General features: G+C 40.4%; 1 protein-coding gene across 9 annotated transcripts in view; it reads left to right on the forward strand.

Moving 5' to 3' along the window:
* Positions 1–16,088, forward strand: part of SYNJ1 (synaptojanin 1) — a gene marked incomplete at its 5' end in the record, with an annotated part of 107,461 nt that overhangs the window by 37,303 nt on the left and 54,070 nt on the right. For all 9 annotated transcript variants that reach the window (XM_084651697.1, XM_084651701.1, XM_084651702.1 and 6 more), the window contains 5 exons: positions 7,735–7,926; positions 8,058–8,142; positions 11,891–12,031; positions 12,484–12,676; positions 14,482–14,640. In XM_084651697.1, the coding sequence (XP_084507823.1) occupies positions 7,735–7,926; positions 8,058–8,142; positions 11,891–12,031; positions 12,484–12,676; positions 14,482–14,640 (770 nt within the window). The remainder of the gene's footprint in view (positions 1–7,734; positions 7,927–8,057; positions 8,143–11,890; positions 12,032–12,483; positions 12,677–14,481; positions 14,641–16,088) is intronic.

A 16,088-nucleotide genomic window follows, 5' to 3' on the forward strand; every position in this document is an offset into this window, starting at 1 on the left:
TTCAGTTATACATTACACTTAAAGCTTAGAACCCTACTATTTAACAATAATACATTGTAATTAGATATATGATTTCTTCTATCTGAAGGATAAAACACAAAACATTTTACAAACGTTAATTAACATTAAGCCTCACAACTCCCTACAGTATTATTCTTGCTTTACTGATGGGAAATCTGAGGCACAAGAGACCTTCAACATGTCCATACAGAGACTTAGCATACAGCAAGCTGGGAGATAAACTTAGAGCGCGCTAGCCTGCTGTGGATCCTGTTGCCATGTGGACCTTGCTGTCGTGCACTAAAAGTTCCCTAGTGCACGTGACCAGGGTTCACATGGCCAGTGATGTGAAGCAGGCTAGTGTGCTGTAACTTCATACCCTAGCTGGCTGTACACTGAGTCTCCGTGTGGACAAGCCCTAAGTGACTTGCATAGTTTTACACATTGAGTCATCTGCAGAATATAAGAGAGAGGCAGAAGATATGGTATGGGAACTGAAGGCTTCAGTGAGTCTTGTAACTCTGCCCGGCCTCAAGAACCTGACCCTGGAGGTGGAAGTGTACATACAGTCATCTTGTTCATTAACTACCTAAATGCAGTCATCATATTAGTAAGTTGTGCAAGACATGTTGCCGACTTGGTAGGATTATCCTGTAAAGTGCTTACATATATCTACCACAGTACTGTTTCTGCATAGAAGAAATATTGTGAATTCACTTGAATATGCAGCCTCTGAAATGGGGCTATTCCTGAATATGTAAACAGGTGATGTCTATACTTCAGTAAAACACCCATGGCTGGCCCATGTCAGCTGATTCTGGCTCTTGAGGCTTGGGCTATAAAATTGCAGTGTAAACATTCATGCTTGGGCTGGACCCTGGGCTCTGGGACACTATAAGACGGTAGGGTTCCAGACCCTGGGCTCCAGCCCAAGCCCAATTGTCCACTCTGCAATTTTATAGCCCTGCAGCCCGAACCCCGTGAGCCCAAGTCACCTGACACTGGCCAGCTGTGGGTATTTTATTGCAGTGTAGACATACCCTTAATGTTTAGTAGCCGTCAGTATTCTCCAGTGCTTGATACACAGACAACAGCCTACTGCTGTTCCAAAGCTAATCTGGCTACTCCTGTAGCTCATTTGCATTGATAATGTGTGGCAGGGGTCATTGCAGTTGCACATGCCTTTTTTTCCCCTCTTTTTAAGAACTCAGAAATTACATATTAAAAATCCCCATTAAAAGAATGTTAAGATTGCAAAATCAGGCACTCAGCATTTAGGAAATGCAAGAATTAATGGATAGTAATGTAAAATGCTACTATATGTAAAGTACAGAATAAAGACCTGGTGGTGCAGCCGTGTTATTGTCAAAACTCCCACTGACTTGGCTTGAGAGAGAACTACATAATCAAGCTGACCTCTTATAATTTAAATCTCCAAAATACCTTGACTCATGGGTGTGATGGTTTGCCTGTAAATTAACAGATCATAATGTTATTAAAATGTCCTTGTGGATTATGAAAGTAAGACACTTTTGCAACATTCTGAGGAGAAGGAAGAGGGACTACACAGTAGTATATTTGATTGGGTAGGTGCAGGGAATAAAAAGGTTGGATTTTATCTTTAACTTTTAAAAAATCCTTAGATTGTAATTGTTTGAATGATTTGCTAGTATACTCATTTTTATCTGAAAGCCACTTTCTACTGTTGTGCAAGCAATATAAATATAATAAAGTTGTGCTGTTCTTAATCTGTTTTATATATTATGGGACAATTTAGAGCACTTGCTATCTGCCTCTTGTGCAATGCACCATCTCCCTCTTCCAGAAACCCTTCTTTAAAACAAATTACTCACCTGTAGAGATGTTAAACTTTTGTTGGACATCTAAAAAGTTTGTACAACCATTTCTGGGCCTTAATCTTACAGAGCTTGATCCAACACCGGTTGAAGTCAGTGGCTTCAGTGGAGCATCCAGCTCCACATGCCCTTAGTCCCTGGGTGAGGAGAGATTGTAGACTTAACCAGTGAGAAAGTCCATAGTATTGTTCAGCAGAGACCTTTTGACCACCTTTGGGGCATAAACCTGAGTGTCTCTAGATTAAGTTTAGAAGTGTGAGCAACAAGAGTGATGTAGTGGTGGGAGTCTGCTATAGACCACCCGACCAGGTGGATGAGGCTTTCTTCCAGCAACTTGCGGAAGCTGCTAGATTGCACGCCCTGGTTCTCATGGGTGACTTTAATTTTCCTGATATCTGCTGGGAGAGCAATACAGCGGTGCATAGACAATCCAGGAAGTTTTTGGAAAGCATAGGGGACAATTTCCTGGTGCAAGTGCTAGAGGAGCCAACTGGGGGGGAGCTTTTCTTGACCTGCTGCTCACAAACCGGGAAGAATTAGTGGGGGAAGCAAAAGTGGATGGGAATCTGGGAGGCAGTGACCATGAATTGGTTGAGTTCAGGATCCTGACACAGGGAAGAAAGGTAAGCAGCAGGATATGGACCCTGGACTTCAGGAAAGCAGACTTCGACTCCCTCAGGGAACGGATGGGTAGGATCCCCTGGGGGACTAACATGAAGGGGAAAGGAGTCCAGGAAAGCTGGCTGTATTTCAAGGAATCCCTGTTGAGGTTACAGGGACAAACCATCCTGATGAGTCGAAAGAATAGTAAATATGGCAGGCGACCAGCTTGGCTTAACGGTGAAATCCTAGCGGATCTTAAACATAAAAAAGAAGCTTACAAGAAGTGGAAGGTTGGTCATATGACCAGGGAAGAGTATAAAAATATTGCTTGGGCATGTAGGAATGAAATCAGGAGGGCCAAATCGCACCTGGAGCTGCAGCTAGCAAGAGATGTCAAGAGTAACTAGAAGGATTCACCAAGGGAAGGTCATGCCTGACTAATCTAATCGCCTTCTATGATGACATTACTGGTTCTGTGGATGAAGGGAAAGCAGTGGATGTATTGTTTCTTGACTTTAGCAAAGCTTTTGACACGGTCTCCCACAGTATTCTTGTCAGCAAGTTAAAGAAGTATGGGCTGGATGAATGCACTATAAGGTGGGTAGAAAGTTGGCTAGATTGTCGGGCTCAACGGGTAGTGATCAATGGCTCCATGTCTAATTGGCAGCCGGTGTCAAGTGGAGTGCCCCAGGGGTCGGTCCTGGGGCCGGTTTTGTTCAATATCTTCATAAATGATCTGGAGGATGGTGTGGATTGCACTCTCAGCAAATTTGCGGATGGTACTAAACTAGGAGGAGTGGTAGATACGCTGGAGGGCAGGGATAGGATACAGAGGGACCTAGACAAATTGGAGGATTGGGCCAAAAGAAATCTGATGAGGTTCAATAAGGATAAGTGCAGGGTCCTGCACTTAGGATGGAAGAATCCAATGCACCGCTACAGACTAGGGACCGAATGGCTAGGCAGCAGTTCTGCGGAAAAGGACCTAGGGGTGACAGTGGACGAGAAGCTGGATATTAGTCAGCAGTGTGCCCTTGTTGCCAAGAAGGCCAATGGCATTTTGGGATGTATAAGTAGGGGCATAGCGAGCAGATCGTGGGATGTGATCATTCCCCTCTATTCGACATTGGTGAGGCCTCATCTGGAGTACTGTGTCCAGTTTTGGGCCACACACTACAAGAAGGATGTGGATAAATTGGAGAGAGTCCAGCGAAGGGCAACAAAAATGATTGGGGGTATGGAACACATGAGTTATGAGGAGAGGCTGAGGGAACTGGGATTGTTTAGCCTGCAGAAGAGAAGAGTGAGGGGGGATTTGATAGCTGCTTTCAACTACCTGAAAGGGGGTTCCAAAGAGGATGGATCTAGACTGTTTTCAGTGGTAGCTGATGACAGAACAAGGAGTAATGGTCTCAAGTTGCAGTGGGGGAGGTTTAGGTTGGATATTAGGAAAAACTTTTTCACTATGAGGGTGGTGAAGCACTGGAATGCGTTACCTAGGGAGGTGGTAGAATCTCCTTCCTTAGAAGTTTTTAAGGTCAGGCTTGACAAAGCCCTGGCTGGGATGATTTAATTGGGGATTGGTCCTGCTTTGAGCAGGGGGTTGGATTAGATGACCTCCTGAGGTCCCTTCCAACCCTGATATTCTATGATAGGTAGAGCTGGGCAAAAAGTTTTATCAAACTTTTTCTGCAAAAAATGTAGATTGGGTGATATCAAAACATTCTGAAGGCTCAAGTTGGTTTTGTCAAATTGTCTGGTTGGAGGGGAGGAGGGGGACCTAAAAAAAAAGTCCAACAAGTAAAAATGTTTTACTTTTTGTAAATGAAAGGTTTCCATTTTTTGATTCAAAATTACTTATTAGTTTCAAAAAATCCTTTCATTTTAAGTCAAAGTTTTAAAATGGTTTTTCAGTTTTGTCCGAGTGAAAGTTTAGTTTGAGCCAAACTAATTTTTTTTATTTTTCGTAATTGCCGGCAAACCAAAACCATTTGTTGTTCACACTGACCTCTCTACAGATTCTGCAAGGCATCCTATTGAACGCTTTGCCTAAAGCAGTGGTCCCAAACTTGTTCTGCTGCTTGTGCAGGGAAAGCCCCTGGCAGGCCGGGCCGGTTTGTTTACCTCCCGCGTCCGCAGGTTTGGATGATTGCAGCTTCCACTGGCCATGGTTCGTTGCTCCAGGCCAATGGGGGCTGCTGGAAGTGGCATGGGCCCAGGGATGTTATAAACATGCATATTGAGAATAAACATACACAGTAATTTTACTGTGTAGCAAGATATTTGAAGTATCTTAAATATTTTTTGTAAAAATAGTCTGAAATGTCTCCAGAATGTACACTGCAGTTAAATTACTTTTTTTTTCCTGAGATATAATTTGAAAGGTTTGTGGAGTGAGGGAATAAAAGACATTTTTATTAAAAGAAGAAAAGATGGAGGAGATATAAATGTTGATAGGGAGCTATGAAAGAAAATGGGTTCATTAAATGTTTTGGGAATGAGAGGCACAATCTCACATTTTTTATTTGTTTTCCTTTTCATATATTTTAATTTAGAACAATAGTCATGTGGTTTAGAAATCTTTCTGGTTTAAAACATTGTTGATTTGATTTCTGTATTAAGTATGCTGCTAGCAATCCCCTGAAAAATTAAACCCCAGTCCTGTAAAAAGATATACCAAAACGGGCTCCTTGCAAAATCAAGGGCTAAGTGATCAAATATTTAATTTTGTGACACTTTTAAAAAGCTATGTGGTATCAGAGCACTGCTTTTTAAATCTAAAATAGCCACTGTAAATAAGGATGCAAATTTGAGTTGAATAGATGAGAGAATTGTGGTACTTTTCCAAAATATGGCTAGTGGTAGCAAGTACCACAAATATGGCTACTTGTTACCACTTGCAGTAGATTGTGCAGATGTTCAGAATATGACCGTGCATATGTTGATGGGTTCCTTTGGTCCGTCTCACCCTCTTCGAGGTTTGGATGCTCTCATTGGCTCTACTAGGCTTCTTGGGCTTGGTTTCCCTTCAGAAAGGCTCAGATACTTTGCTTGGCTTCCCTTCAGTGGGATTTGGATACTTCTCTGGCATCTGTTGGGCTCCTTGACTTGGCTTTCCCTTCATGGGGTGTGGATTTTCCACTAGTCTGTTTGGCTCCCTCTAGGTGGGCTCAGATACCTTAGGCTCTATTCCTCCCTCTGGTTTGTTGGACCCCACAGCCCAGGGTGGGGGAAGGAAATCAGAGGTATTCTCCCAACTACCACCCATTTGTGGTACTCAGAGGAGATGTCAGTTAAGTACTTTGGGCATATCTTGCATAATGGTAATCATCCCTCTCCTTTCTTAATGTTTTGATCAGCAGTGAAATAGTTAAACTCAGATAAACTATATTGGTTTACACTCAGTTGACATTTTGAAGATTTTCTTCCAAACCATAAGGGCTAGAAATTTACTGTGGGTTTTTTCTCTCCCCATTTGAAAGCTGAGATTCTGGAACAAAGATGGAAGCTTAAAAAATAAGAACTAGCTCACCAAACTGCCATGAGTTGACTCAGTCCGATCTCTGAATAAATGGATTGTGATCGGTTGCCCACTGTTTCTCAATGGAGTACAAGGCTAAAGGAAAAATACAATCAGGCTGTTTGCTTTTTGTAATTTCGACAGCACGCATGCACCAGGATAGTGGTGTTACAAATATGTAAAATAACTATTAATTGGTAAAGCATAATGCACATAAGACTTACTGTTAACCTGTTGCGTTTTTTTTCTCACTTTGGTTAAAGGAAAACTGCTATGTTAATATAAAAGTATCTGGGTCTTTAATCTAATTAGGGAGAGGTATTGTTCACTCTAAAAGAGTGTCTTCATATATATACAATTAATCTAACAGGAAGATGTCACATTACTGATGTATCTAAGAAACTTAGTCCTCCAATACCATGGCATCAGAGCATCTCGCTGTCAGGAGTGGCTAACGACCATGAGTGCCAACCTCAGGGAGACTGTCAAAAAGTAGAGCAGACACCCCAAACTGGCTCTTATGTTCTATAATTAGATTTCCCCAATCCAATAACAAGTGTGAACTCCTAAACCATGCAGTCACAGACAGTCCCCGTGGGCATTTGAGTATATCTTGCCACCCAGGGAAGCTGGACTATGTGATAGATGGTCACTTTACACCAAAAGTCACAGTAGTGTTCTAGTTACTCCCAGTCCCAAAGGACTGGTTGCTTACTCCAGGTTGTTTGTACTCGGATCTCTCCCCAAAGACAATGTCTATAGCCAATCCTGTTATAAATTAAGTAAAGGTTTATTAACTAAGAAAAGAAGTTATTTACAAGGTTAAAACAGGAAACACACACACAAATAAGTTAGTCTTAGATTTTAAAAGATAATATGAGATTCTGTAATAAGCAGCTCCATATGTCCTTTAGGGCTGACCCATGCTAAGCACCATGGGGGGTCTCTTGATTATGTTTAGGAATCTTTACCACTCAGAGTCCAGACAGCGTGAAGATCTGTTTCTCTAAGTCCTAGGCTAGTGCCCTACCCATTGGTGAATCTTTCCTCGTCTGATATGGAGTTGGATTTTGGGAATTCATCTCCCATTATACACACACACACAAAATCAGATTTGTAAATTTCTATTATTGTAAATTAGTATGATTAATTTATAAGTGCCTAACCAAAATAAATAAATCTATTAAAATGATAGGGAAGGTAAACTATTTGTATAGATGTATTTATTTAAACTCTCCACATTTAATCAAGGTAGTTTTAAGTGTTACAAATTAACAAACCTGAAAGTCGTCTTTTGTGTGCATTTAAGCGGGAACTGAATTTCATTTATTAATCAACATAACCAGAGAGGACTTCATTTTGGGATGAATCATTGAAAATGGTGATTTCCACTGAGAGAAATCATTCACAGATTAGAGACAGTGCAAAGTGATAATTTTCTAAACAGTTTTAGAAATATCTTATATTTTCTTTCTTAGCAAAATTAAGAATTTAACTCTAAAACATTACAAATTACTCCAGTTTTGCTTTATCAGCATCCAGCCCACCCAAGTAACGTTCTTATTTTCCATTGTGAAGTGCATCATTCTTTTTCAATACACTGCAATTTGCTTTCAAAGCTGTTAATTTTCTGTATGCATGTGCATGGATTAGTTGAGTTTTCTTTATGAAGAGAAATGTGTCTTCTAGGATCTTGTTCTGTTGAATTTGTTAGTCTTCTTATGCCGGCTAATGCATTTTAAACTTTTTTTACAGCATCTGTAAAAGCACTAAAGGGTATGTGTGAAAATTTTTATAAGTATTCAAAGCCAAAAAAAATTCGAGTATGTGTTGGAACATGGAATGTCAATGGTGGGAAGCAATTTCGAAGCATTGCTTTTAAAAATCAGACACTCACTGACTGGCTTCTAGATGCACCAAAGTTAGCTGGTATCCATGAATTCCAAGGTAGGATATGTATTCTCTTGATTTGATTAAAACCTTGGATCATTTAGAAATAAAAATTGGTATATAAGGTCTTTGTTTGTTATAAAGGTAATTGTAAAGAACAAATAGCATCTTTTTATACTTAAATACAGATCGAAGAAGTAAACCTATTGACATATTTGCCATTGGATTTGAAGAAATGGTTGAATTAAATGCAGGAAACATTGTGAATGCAAGGTAAGTGGTATCATTATATACAAATATTGTTCATCTGGTACAAGTATAAAGTTTCAAGTTTTAGTAAATATTCCATTACGTTTTAGGAAAATTATAGCATTTTAAAACACTTGTGATTCCTTTAAATAACTTTTGGAAGAGGCAACTGGTACAGTGACAATCTTCCAAAAGACATGTACCTTTCCCCAGAAAAAACTGGAAAGCAGTGACCACTGGGGCCAAATGCAATATGCTCTCACAGATCCAAATAGTCAATACAAGTACATATCTAGAATTGTACCCTCACCAGCCCTAAGACTTTGTTTCTTCCTATAATGCTGTTGAGCCAGTTTTATCCCAGAAAAATTCTTCTTCTTTCAGAGTCTTTGTACATCCCACTTCTGGGACAGCAGCTTCTAATGTGAGCGTGTGGAGCCCTCTTTCGAAGCGTTGTCGGAGGGGGTCTGAGGACACTAGGCAAGGATGTATGTCAGATGCCCTGTTTTACATAGGGAAACACATTCCTCCAGCCTCGCTGCTTCTTCACCACTGCAGAGAGCAGAAGGAACTGTTGGTCATGTCCGGGGCTATTCCTAGTTTGCATTTAGCTGTTTTATTCCTTGTATATAGTTTTCCTAGTGTAGGTTAGTAGGGAGTTATATTTTTTCCCAAGTTCTTTCAGAGTTCTCCCCAGCACTGGGACCACGGTCATCAGCATGGACTCTAAAAAGAGTTTTAAGAAGTGCACATTGTGTCCACCTTCAATCCCAGAATCAGATGCACATGTTCACTGCCTTGGATGCCTGGGCAAGTCGTACTCTATTGCGTGATAGGTTGATAAGTAAAGTCAGAACTGGGATTGATTGATAGCAGCCATCACCACCATCGACAATCGCCTGTTCTCTTCTCTAGGTCTTCCGGTGAACTGGAAGAAATTCCTCTTTGACTCACTCTCCGAGGATGTTTCTTGGTGCAATGCTGGCCTTATCACAAGCCAGAACATTCCTTCTGGAAACAGATTCCTCTGCATCCAGCAGGCCCGTGTCATTCTAAAAAGGTTTCCAAAGCAGACCACTTGCTTCTTTCAGAGACTCCTGGAGCTTGTGGCATTGACACACACCATTTCTATCACCTGTCTGCATGTGAGACTTCCGCAGCATTGGGTAACTCAACTCCATGCCCCAAATAGAGACAGGCTGCAAAGGACTGTCTTGATTCAAGTGTTGCTGCAGTTGAACTGGTGGGAGTCCAGGGATGGTATTCTCTGAGGATTGTCTTCCTGTTCCCACCTGTGATTCTAGATTATCTGCTTCACCTAAAGTCTGAAGGACTCTGCCTGTTCCTTGAAAGTCCATCAAACAACTATATATATATACCACCAGCACGTTAAAAAGAAGATTTGAGTTTCTCACCTTACAGCTGTCAGATTCTTAAAGGAACTTGTTAGTTGCCTTTCCTCCTAGAAAGGAATCTTCCACTTCCTGGGACTAGAATCTAGTTCTATCAAGGCGATGGAGCCTCCCAAGAACAACTTTCCTTGAAGACAGCTTTCATTTATTGCCATTACCTCAGCAAGGAGCGTTAGTGAGCTAAGAGCTCTGATGGCCAGTTTACTGTATGAAGTAGTCTACAAAAATTAAGTGGTGTCTACACTTCACCTTTCTCAAAGTTCTTCCCATCCTGTGTTCTTCCTTAGACTCCATTCGCAGCTTTTATCTTGAGAACACAAAATCCTTTGGAAAGTCAAACAGGTTACTTTCAGCAGATGAGGAAAGATGCCCGGGAGAATTTACCTCAATCCAGAAACTGTTTTAGTGAATTAGGAAGCACAAAAATGCTTTTACAATATAAATGGAGTGCCAGTGCCTGGAGGATTAAGGGTCCTCTGCATATGGCCACTGCTGCCTCCAGGGCTTTTCTAGGCATCTTCCAACATTGGAGGTTGGTAGGGCAGCAACTTGGAGTTTAGTCTATACCTTCAACATGTATTATTCCACAGACTAGACATCACGCTCCAGTGCCCATTTTGGGATAGTGGTGCTACAGTCCATATTCGCTAAGAACTCCTTGCTCACTGTTCATCAGAGAGCGCACAGCCTAGAAGTTTAAAAAAAAAAAAAAAAAGTTATTTACCAGTAACTCCTGCTCTTTGACAGCTGCCTCTGCGCATTCGCATTTCCTGCCCATCTTTACCCCTAGCTTGGTTGTGTGTGACTAGGATATCTGATGTAAGATGCCATGCAAGAGTGATTGGTCTCTCCTCAAGGGATATGGCTTTAAAAGAGGGTTCCACGTGATCTCTTCCAGAAGTATTATAATCTCTATTTCTGTTCAGCTGGCTACTGCAGCACTGGTTTTGTGTTACAGCTGGAATGAGAGCCGAGGCTTTTGGTTGCATAAAGAAAAAGCTTTCCAGTCATTGCCTTGAGGGGGAAAGCAGTTCAACTGAAGTAAATGGAGTGACAGCACATTTACACTGGTGTAGCTGAGTTCAGAACTGGACATGGTGCTCTGTACTCACTGTTGCAAATTGTTAAGCAGTGATTGCCCAGTAAAATTCCTGTGCCTGGGATTTGTTTGATCCTTTCTTGACCCATTTGGTTGCTGACAAATAAAAAGACAGCGACATCATTATGCAGGTCCAATTCTTTTTAGGCAATGTGAGATGTATTTGATACAAGACTGATCAGTAGCAATCACTGTTACACTGTGACCCTAGAGCCTCTGGCCTCTCCCAAGAAGTTCAGAACAGACCTGCCCTTCAAAAGTTGTGATTCTTACATCTCAGTGGTCTTCCTGCTAAAGAGGAACTTTAGTGAGACTAACTCAACTGCCCAATACTTGGGCTTCTCCTAGCTGTTTTAGTGAAAGATCAACTTCCTGAAAATAGCCAAAAGCAGCTTCCACTTATACAGTTTCCATCTCATTAAAAAGGCTGTCAGAAAGCTCCTCCCAAACAGTTTCATGTTTCAGACTCTCTTCCTGCTGCGAGACCAGTGAAGAGACTACATGATTCAGTTCCACATCAAGCTACCTCCTAACCTCCTTTCTCCCTTCCTTTTTCAGGGATCCCTTTTAAAGAGATGAAGATGTTGCTTCTCTCCTCAAATTCGGAGTAATAAAAGAGATCCCTCAGTATTGCCTGGGGAAAGGGATTTTATTTGGATAATTTTCTCTTCCTTATCATAAAAAAAGAAAAGGGTGGGGGAACATTTTCTAATACTTTAGACTGGAGAAATCTGAATGAACATGTGAATGTTGTATTTTCATATTGTGATGCGGACTGCTGTTATCCTTTCCCCAAATTAATAAGATTGGCCCCCACTGTGGAGGCAGGCACGATATCTTGCTTATCTTTTTCCTCTGTAAAATCTATTGATTCCACTCCATTCCTACTATGAAAGCCCTTGTTCGGGCCCGGCTTGTTTCTCCTGCTGACAACTGCAATCTCCTTTGGCCTACTGGACTTGCACTTTGCCTCCCGCTCATTCTGTACAAAATGGAGCTGCAAATGTCATCCACTTTGTTCACCACTCTAACCATGTTTAATCTGTCTTCAGACCCCTTCATTATTTCCCCTCATTTCCCACATAAAGTTAAATGTCTTGTCCTGCCCTTGAAGACCATTGGCAATCTCACTTTTGTCTACTTCATTATTGTGTTTTTGTTTTTTCAAGGATATTGTATGAAATATTATTTAAATGCAACACACTGTAGATATGTAGGTGTCCTTTTTTTTTTTAAACTGCCTTTTTTATCTCACTGGTAGCACAACCAATCAGAAGCTGTGGGCTGCTGAACTGCAGAAGACCATCTCAAGAGATTACAAATATGTGCTGCTGGCTTCTGAGCAATTGGTGGGCGTCTGTCTCTTTGTGTTCATCAGACCCCAGCATGCTCCTTTTATCAGGTGAGTGAACAGACAGCTGTACTAAAATTGGTATGCTCACCAGACTGCTTTATGCTGCAAAATAAAACTCAACACAAGTGGTTTGCAAAGTGTTCATATGGCTTGACACCAGCACTTAAGAAAAGCTGTTACGTTTCCTGTTAAAGACAGTTGCTTAAATTCTGTAATCTTAGATATGGAAATCTTGTACCTTGCCTGCAAGACTTGGAAAGCATCCATATGTCCATGCCTTATCTGCTCAAAAACAGTTGATGTCGTTAAAACACTGTGTTGCAATGTGATGTTCATATTACTGATGATGAAACTATGTAAACATCCAACACCCTGTCATTATTTTGTACTTCTCCAGTTTCATTTGGTGACCGTTAGAACTCTGTTTGAATGTCACTTATTGCTGCTAAATTTTGTCATTGATTTAAGGTTTAATAATAAATATTTAAATTATTTTTTAGGGATGTTGCTGTTGATACTGTAAAGACTGGTATGGGAGGAGCTACTGGTAATAAAGGCGCAGTAGCAATTCGAATGTTGTTTCACACGTCCAGTCTTTGCTTTGTCTGCAGTCACTTTGCTGCAGGGCAATCACAAGTCAAAGAGAGAAACGAAGACTACATAGAAATAGCCCGAAAACTCAGTTTCCCAATGGTAAGCAACAATGCTGTTCAGATTCCATAATAAAAGAAAAATTAAATCCTTAAAGCCATTTGGGCAGCTGCTGAGTATGTGATACTTCAATTTTTAAAATGAGTCTAACAAAGATAATCTGTTAACAATCAAGAGCATTACTCCTAAAACTTCAATATGGTGTACTCTGCCTTGCATCCTATAGAAATTTTAAACACAAAGTAAATATTTGCAAATTTGAACAAATTGAAAAATGTTTTCTTGAATTCTAAGCTGTAAAAAAAAAAATCCAAGCTGTGATCACTAATTATAGTTTAGATTTATAACTGTGCCTACTACCTTAGTATTAGTATCATGCCCAAATTAGCCTTCAGTAGTTTTCTGTGGGATTGTTTGAAGAGAGGGTTCCTTCCCCTTCGGCTTTCTCATATTTCAGCCGTATGAGATGGCCATATTTCAGTTTCTCTACAAGATGCTCAAACATGTATTGTCTCCACTGACAATTTCCAAGACGTAAATCAGGTTGTCTTAAATTGAAAGCAGACTAGATTGGGAAATGATATAAAGAGAGTGGGAAAAATCAAACTCCAAAAAGAGAGGTACAAAAGACTCACCTAGTTAATTATGCCCTTGGCTTTGTTACAAAATATTGTTTGACACCTAAAGATCTTTCATAGCTGGAAAGTCTACAATCTAACCTGAACAGCAAAGCTGCCTTTCTCTCAGCGTATCATCTTAGTATGCCAAATGGTCCCAGGGAAGTGGCTCTTTGTTCTTCTTAAAAACCTTTTTGTGAGGCAGAGGTCAGGTTTCTCATTACAGCACCTTTTGAAACCAGAGCAGAATGATAAAATCTATTAAAATTCAGTTCAGATAACTCTTGCATAAATGTCAGACTGTCATCTCATGAAATATTTTTTTTCTCTCATTAATGTTCTGCACATGAGACTCTCTGGTTATCATATGGTTCCATCCAGATGATCAGTATCCACAAATATGTGTATTTCACCCACCCCACCAGAAAACACCCATGCAGATAGAAATTGCATTGATTTTTAAGATTGAAAAAGATCATAAAGTATAACTCACGCATCTATATTGTGACAAAGTTCCTCGTCTACCTTGGTGGGTCTTGCGCTTATTGGTGGATTTGCTTGCCTTGGAGCTTCACAGCAGCCCTCAGTTTGGCCATTTTCATGAACCCACAGTCCAGGACAACTCCTCCTGTGTCTGACCAGGAGTTGGGAGGCTTGAGGGGAACCCGGGCCCGCCCTCTACTCCGGGTTCCAGCCCAGGGCCCTGTGGAATACAGCTGTCTAGAGTGCCTCCTGGAACAGCTGTGCGACAGCTACAACTCCCTGGGCTACTTCCCCATGGCCTCCTCCCAACACCTTCTTTATCCTCACCATAGGACCTTCCTCCTGGTGTCTGATGATGCTTGTACTCCTCAGTCCTCCAACAGTCCACATTCTCACTCTCAGCTCCTAGTGCTTCTTGCTCCCAGCTCCTCACACATGCACACCACAAACTGAAGTGAGCTCCTTTTTAAAACCCAGGTGCCCTGATTAGCCTGCCTTAATTGATTCTTGCAGCTTCTTGATTGGCTGCAGGTGTTCTAATCAGCCTGTCTTAATTGTCTCCAGAAGGTCCCTGATTGTTCTGGAACCTTCCCTGTTACTTACCCAGGGAAAAGGGACCTATTTAGCCTGGGGCTAATATGTCTGCCTTCTATTACTCTCCTATAGCCATCTGGCCTGACCCTGTCACAATATATAGATTTCTGTCACAAGGTTGTTTTTAATTTCAACATGTATATTGTTTTTCAGGGAAGGCTCCTCTTTTCCCATGACTATATATTTTGGTGCGGCGATTTTAATTATCGTATAGATCTTCCTAATGAGGAAGTGAAGGAGTTAATTCGCCAGCAGAATTGGGATTCCCTTATTGCAGGAGATCAACTTGTCAACCAGAAAAATGCTGGACAGGTAACTCTTTAGAAAATGGTACATTTAAGAGTCCTTTATTTTTCATACTGTAACTCTTATTAAAGCTACTTCATGGGGGTGCTTGTGCAAGATTGTTTATGTATTGCATTGTTAACTTGTCACTTTTGTCAAGTCACCAGTCTGGAATAGGGTGGAGTGGAAAAACAGTCAGTCGGTTGCTTGTATCAGTTGCTCTGAAGAAATTGTTAGTAGTGCAACTACAATGACTAGCTTTAAGAATGAGATTTTTGATGTCCCTTATAAAAGAGAAACTGCATTGTCATCCTGCTAATAGTGTTTGGAGCATATTAAAGAGAAAACAGTAATGGTTATCAAAGGCAGTTGTCACAGCACAGGATTTTTAAGAGAGCATAGTAAAGTCTTTTTTGGTAACACCACTGGTCGCATTCAAATTATGTAAATAGAATGAATGTATTTGCTGTCTCCTACTTCATGACAAGAGCAAATAGACAACTGATAGCAGCTGCAAATCAAATTATGGCTTTTTTAAGGAACACAAAGATTTTAGGGGGTTTATTGTAGCAAGGCTTCTGACATCAACTTTTTTTTAGCAGGTCATAGTTAAAGGGACACTGGCAATGTAAAAATCATACTCCTGTGTGAAAGTGTTTTATCCCAATTGTTAAAGTATCAACACATACTATAGTTGAAACATTAAACACACATATTTTTTCTGTTTTTTTTTTTTAGTTTATTTTGTGCGCTTGGCAACACTTTATTTCTAGGTAGTGTCTACTTTATTGGAGTTAGCTTTCTCTTATTTGTGTAGGTCTTTTGCACAGCAAGAGTGGAGAGAGAAACATTTTATAAAGTGTTTTTTATTCTTTAATAAAGGAATATTATAAAAACAAAAATTGCCCACCTCTGAATTTCCCTGACAAAGTAGCAGAAACTACTTAAATTGGATTTCGTTTTGTTTTTTTTAAATTAACTAGATTTCAAGTTGATTGTGTCCCTTCAAAACAAGAAAAACCGACAAATACTGTATTTATGAGGTCAGCCTTTGGCTAGGGGATCAAAGTTAAATTCATATCTCAGGGTTCCTCTAACGTTATTGAGACTGCCAAACGCAAAACCAAGTTCAAAGTAGCAGTTGACTCAGTTCTTGCTTATGTAGCATACATTTTACCAGTGAGAGAGCTTCTCTGCCTTTTAGGGAAGTAGATTAATTGGTCTTATTTGTTATTGGGGAGAATTTCAAAAGTGCCTAAGAGATTTAGTGATGCTTAATAGGACCTATGCTCCTAAATTCTATAGGCATTCTTGACAGATTTCAAAGAAATCTCAGAATTTTCCTTTTCTTGTATTTTTGTGCGTTGATCAAGAATACAACAGTATTATCTTTTTGCACTTATTGTATTTCTGCTCTTCCATGTCTCTTCCCTTAAGACATTAAGACATTTTTGGTTTTAGTAACTTGTTGGGAG

This window comes from Lepidochelys olivacea (assembly GCF_965140295.1).
Source record: "Lepidochelys olivacea isolate rLepOli2 genome assembly, chromosome: 1".
Taxonomy (NCBI): Eukaryota; Metazoa; Chordata; order Testudines; family Cheloniidae; genus Lepidochelys; species Lepidochelys olivacea.